The 5,826-nt window shown below is 41.9% G+C and overlaps 1 protein-coding gene across 1 annotated transcript; it reads right to left on the reverse strand.

The window, feature by feature from the left end:
• Positions 1-335: 335 nt before the first annotated feature.
• Positions 336-2,179, reverse strand: LOC142209860 (nicotinamide N-methyltransferase-like). Its single transcript, XM_075278900.1, has 3 exons — positions 2,005-2,179; positions 1,605-1,812; positions 336-756 (listed from the first exon to the last, which is right to left on the reverse strand). The coding sequence occupies exons 1-3, from the start codon at positions 2,153-2,155 to the stop codon at positions 336-338; spliced, it is 780 nt and encodes a 259-aa protein (XP_075135001.1). The 5' UTR covers positions 2,156-2,179.
• Positions 2,180-5,826: the final 3,647 nt, after the last annotated feature.

Below are 5,826 nucleotides of genomic sequence, written 5' to 3' on the forward strand. Positions count from 1 at the left end.
AAGCTTTAAATCAGAATTTGATCAAAATTAGAATCTTTTGATCAAACCGCGGCTTCCTGTATGATATTATTTGCAGAGAATCTTGGAAATTTTCTTCTATATTGTATAGAAAAGTATAGTTGTTTCATTTCTATGCAGAGTGATCCTGCACAAATACAGATACAGTGCCATAAAATGTTCATGTAAGATGAGGGACACCTACTCAGTTTCACAAGGATGTTGGGAAATTCTATTGGAGATCTCCATTGACTAATCCTCCTGGTGTATAACTGCAATGGAAATCTTGAATATAATCTGACAATTGTCTATTCAGTTCACTGCATTTCTACCTAGAGCTACTTCTTGTGAGCTGAAATGTATATGACAGCCGTATAGTCAATAAGGTCACTCACATTTGTTCTCTTCTTAACCTTACACTCATCTATTATAAAATCTTCTCCTTCTAGAGCTTTCCTGGCAAACTCCTCATCATATGTGAAACCATGGAACTTGTCTTTCCCAACTGTGTAATATGTTACACCTAAACACCCAATTAATATGACGTGTCCTCCAGGTTTCAGCAATCTTGAGAACTTCCTGAGATATCTGATGTAGTCATCTTGGTCTTTGCTGATACCATCTAACAGCCAAGCACTGATGATACAATCGGCCGGAGGTAAAACTATAGGCTCGGTCATATTTTCTTTCTGAAGATCAAATTTCACAACATGTTGCATTGATGATCTCACTTTCACTTCTTTGTCCTCCAACTGGTGACTGAAAGAAATGGGAAAAGTAAAAAGTAATTTTGATGTTGGCTGTGGGACAATCAAAGCTCAGAATTTGTAACTGCATTATTGGTTTCCAAATGCTGGTGGAGAGACTTGAATTGAACCAAACTAGCTTGTATTGTGCCCTTCCAAAAGAACCCATTATTATATCAATCACAATGGATGGGAATACTACCAGTTATCTAAGACCTCATATTAACCCATTCCCAACAACCGCCATAGTATTACAGTGTATGTCAGGTATTTAAATATGGGAGCTGTAGCCAACCAGTCTCTGCTGTATTATACACTCAGTACCCACACTGATCATGGGCATTATGGCCCATGGTGCCTTGGTCAAAGCAGACCAAGGTGCAATTTTGTGGATGGTCTTCAGTTTCTGAAATCTGGGTTCAGTGATCCATTACTATTAAAGCCAGGAGTCTAATAAAGACTACTGGACATGACTAATTCATTTGTATTACAGGCAACTCTATGCTCTAAGATAATTTGATGATATTTTGCAGCTAGGGTTGAACCCGTTCCAGATCCCATTTCTGATCCTAATGCAAGTCAATGGGATTTTTTTTTTTTAATGATGAAAAATCACATTTTAAAAACGATTCTATTCACTACACAGCATGGAGTCCAAAAATTGAATGCTTTAATTTTTGGACTCCATGCTGTAAAGTGATTTAAAAAAATCCACCGGCTACTAAAGAGATGCAGGATATCACAGAAAGGAGACAAAATTTGTTAATGAAACAAATACTGCTAAATACAAAAGGGAGTTGTCTGAAAGTTGTTACATTGTATGACATTGTTTTTTCCATAATAGATGGACAAATACTTCACCTTTTTCCCTCTATGTGTACATGATGTTTTGCAGCATGTCCCCAATGAAAGGCTCCGGTACGTTTGTCCACCCATCTTTTCAGCTCCAGGATACATCTGTCTTTGATCTTCAGCACTATGATGTCTCTGAAAAACTCACAGGCTGAATACAGATGATGAATCAAGGAACCATGGCTGAGATCGAGCAAGATGTCTCCTTTAATATGACCTGCAAGGAAAATCCAAAGAGTCCAGTCACACGGAGGAAAATGGTGAGGAATTTCAGCCTTGAAAAAAAAGCCTCCCATTGACTTCAATGGGTTCCTTTTTCTGCTAGCATTGAAGTCAACGGGTGGCTTTTTTTTCCTGGTCTGTTTGTCCAGTTTGCATGCAAATAAATGAACTATAGACAGATACAGACCTGCTTTGAAAGTTTTTGTAAGGTTTTCAATGGGAAATATCAAGGCGTCCTCTCCAAAGATAATTTCAGCTTTATCTGAAAAATAATGATCCAGCCATTGCCTGGAATCCTGGTCATGTGTAAGATAGCGCTTGTAAGTACAGGGATCCATCGTGTAAGCTTGTGGTACAGATGATGGGATATCTTGTAGACTGATGATCATGGTGTGTATGTATATATATATATATATATATATATATATATATATATATATATATATATTATATATATATGTACATATATAAGAATTACTTATGTACACACATTCCAACTAGCATACTAATCACATCATGAGTTATTCTATTCACAAGACAGTCACATGGAATAGAACTGAGCTTTATTTTTTGTTAACCCCTTATTGCATACTGTACATCATGATCAAGAGTCAATTTGTGTTTATTGACAGATAAAACCATAATGGGGATCATGTGGACACTATCATTATACCTGCACGATCTACAGCAGAAGGCCGGCTGTTACCCATAGATGGACTATTGCTGCGACTGCCCCATCGGAGGTAACAGCTGTCAAGGAGTTTAAAGAGGACCTTTCATGGTCCGGGGCACAGGCAGTTCTATATACTGCTGGAAAGCTGACAGTGCACTGAATTCAGAGCACTGTCGGCTTTCCTGATCTGTGCACCGGGTAAAGCGCTATCGGTAGAGTTGAGCGAATAGTTAAATATTCAATATTCGTTTCGAGTAGCCCCTCAATATTGTTGGTAAAGGACCAAACACTGTGATAAATGTATGGAGCTTGGTTCAGGAATTGAAAGTTGGGTCATAGTAAATGTATGGCATGGGTTTATAGCTCCTGCAAGCTAGAAGCTACAAATAAAATGTCAGTCTACTAACAATATACTGAAATACAAAGTTACAGGACAAGGTTCATATTTAACCTTCACAAATTCCATCTCTTTGAAATCTATAATAGGAACCGCTCCACTAATTCTGGTGAAGTTGGAATATTTTTTTTTTCTAGCTCCTACCATTACTAGCAATCATTTTTGTCAGTTTTCCCACCCGGTGTATTCAATGAGACCACTCACCTGACAGTAGAGAGTGTAAATAGCGCACTGACTTAGGAAAGGTGAGGACTAGAGATGAGCGAACACTAAAATGTTCGAGGTTCGAAATTCGATTCGAACAGCCGCTCACTGTTCGAGTGTTCGAATGGGTTTCGAACCCCATTATAGTCTATGGGGAACATAAACTCGTTAAGGGGGAAACCCAAATTCGTGTCTGGAGGGTCACCAAGTCCACTATGACACCCCAGGAAATGATACCAACACCCTGGAATGACACTGGGACAGCAGGGGAAGCATGTCTGGGGGCATAAAAGTCACTTTATTTCATGGAAATCCCTGTCAGTTTGCGATTTTTGCAAGCTAACTTTTCCCCATAGAAATGCATTGGCCAGTGCTGATTGGCCAGAGTACGGAACTCGACCAATCAGCGCTGGCTCTGCTGGAGGAGGCGGAGTCTAAGATAGCTCCACACCAGTCTCCATTCAGGTCCGACCTTAGACTCCGCCTCCTCCGGCAGAGCCAGCGCTGATTGGCCGAAGGCTGGCCAATGCATTCCTATGCGAATGCAGACTTAGCAGTGCTGAGTCAGTTTTGCTCAACTACACATCTGATGCACACTCGGCACTGCTACATCAGATGTAGCAATCTGATGTAGCAGAGCCGAGGGTGCACTAGAACCCCTGTGCAAACTCAGTTCACGCTAATAGAATGCATTGGCCAGCGCTGATTGGCCAATGCATTCTATTAGCCCGATGAAGTAGAGCTGAATGTGTGTGCTAAGCACACACATTCAGCACTGCTTCATCAAGCCAATACAATGCATTAGCCAGTGCTGATTGGCCAGAGTACGGAATTCGGCCAATCAGCGCTGGCCAATGCATTCTATTAGCCCGATGAAGTAGAGCTGAATGTGTGTGCTAAGCACACACATTCAGCACTGCTTCATCAAGCCAATACAATGCATTAGCCAGTGCTGATTGGCCAGAGTACGGAATTCGGCCAATCAGCGCTGGCTCTGCTGGAGGAGGCGGAGTCTAAGGTCGGACCTGAATGGAGACTGGTGTGGAGCGATCTTAGACTCCGCCTCCTCCAGCAGAGCCAGCGCTGATTGGTCGAGTTCCGTACTCTGGCCAATCAGCGCTGGCCAATGCATTCTATTAGCCCGATGAAGTAGAGCTGAATGTGTGTGCTTAGCACACACATTCAGCTCTACTTCATCAGGCTAATAGAATACATTGGCCAATCAGCGCTGGCCAATGCATTCTATTAGCTTGATGAAGCAGAGTGTGCACAAGGGTTCAAGCGCACCCTCGGCTCTGATGTAGCAGAGCTGAGGGTGCACAAGGGTTCAAGTGCACCCTCGGCTCTCCTACATCAGAGCCGAGGGTGCGCTTGAACCCTTGTGCAGCCTCGGCTCTGCTACATCAGAGCCGAGGGTGCGCTTGAACCCTTGTGCACACTCTGCTTCATCAAGCTAATAGAATGCATTGGCCAGCACTGATTGGCCAGAGTACGGAATTCGGCCAATCAGCGCTGGCCAATGCATCCCTATGGGAAAAAGTTTATCTCACAAAAATCACAATTACACACCCGATAGAGCCCCAAAAAGTTATTTTTAATAACATTCCCCCCTAAATAAAGGTTATCCCTAGCTATCCCTGCCTGTACAGCTATCCCTGTCTCATAGTCACAAAGTTCACATTCTCATATGACCCGGATTTGAAATCCACTATTCGTCTAAAATGGAGGTCACCTGATTTCGGCAGCCAATGACTTTTTCCAATTTTTTTCAATGCCCCCAGTGTCGTAGTTCCTGTCCCACCTCCCCTGCGCTGTTATTGGTGCAAAAAAGGCGCCAGGGAAGGTGGGAGGGGAATCGAATTTTGGCGCACTTTACCACGTGGTGTTCGATTCGATTCGAACATGGCGAACACCCTGATATCCGATCGAACATGTGTTCGATAGAACACTGTTCGCTCATCTCTAGTGAGGACAAGAGAAACAATTCCAACTGAGCTGGAAGCAATGGAGAGGCATCTATATCGAAGGGTGCAAAGAGCTGGGGTTGGAAGTAGTGGAAGAATTCTTTATTGGGATTGTCCGCTCACAGTTAACCGCTTTAAACTCGAGGGCTACAAGGAACTGTTTGGAAGTCATTCTCATAAAAGTACTGGCCCAGAAATGATCTCAGAAATGTGGAGTCTATTACCTGTGGGCACTTCATCCTTGATATTATCGGCCATGTGGACTGTGTGGCCCTACTGGAAAAATCAGCTGAAGACTTTGCACTTGTGGTCACTTATATTATATTTTATCCGGTCTAGCTATGTTTTATCTTCTGTATTCATTGTCTTAGTGGGGGTTGGCTTCAATTATCAGTAAGTCAAGCTGAACTGAGTGTTTTCTGGGTACACTACCTACCAATCTTAAAATCCACTTTTGAGTCCCAAGAAACTCAGTGTAATTTTAGTAGATAATATGATGTGCAGGCTAAAGAGGAAGAACCAATCTGCAGCTGATAATGCAATTATGGTTAATCTATTTAGCAAGTCAGGAGTGCAGACAATGGAAGACATTGCGGTGTTGGACTATTTGCTAATCAAGAAATACTATGATATCAAAGGTGGTGGTGGGGTGTCAGAGATCCATAAAAAGCCATGTAGAATTGGTCCTTGAGTCAGATTAGTATGTCTGCCTTCTGCAGAGATTATTATTATTATTATTATTATTATTATTATTATTATTATTATTTATAT

Source organism: Leptodactylus fuscus, chromosome 6 (assembly GCF_031893055.1).
Source record: "Leptodactylus fuscus isolate aLepFus1 chromosome 6, aLepFus1.hap2, whole genome shotgun sequence".
In the NCBI taxonomy this organism is placed as follows: Eukaryota; Metazoa; Chordata; class Amphibia; order Anura; family Leptodactylidae; genus Leptodactylus; species Leptodactylus fuscus.

Excerpts from the sequence above, each read along its gene's own strand:
- LOC142209860 (XM_075278900.1), bottom strand. The coding sequence starts at position 2,155 with ATGGATCCCTGTACTTACAAGCGCTATCTTACACATGACCAGGATTCC. Across the intron at positions 1,813-2,004 it reads TACAAAAACTTTCAAAGCAG|GTCATATTAAAGGAGACATC; the intron begins GTCTGTATCTGT and ends TTTTCCTTGCAG. Across the intron at positions 757-1,604 it reads GTACACATAGAGGGAAAAAG|TCACCAGTTGGAGGACAAAG; the intron begins GTGAAGTATTTG and ends CATTTCTTTCAG.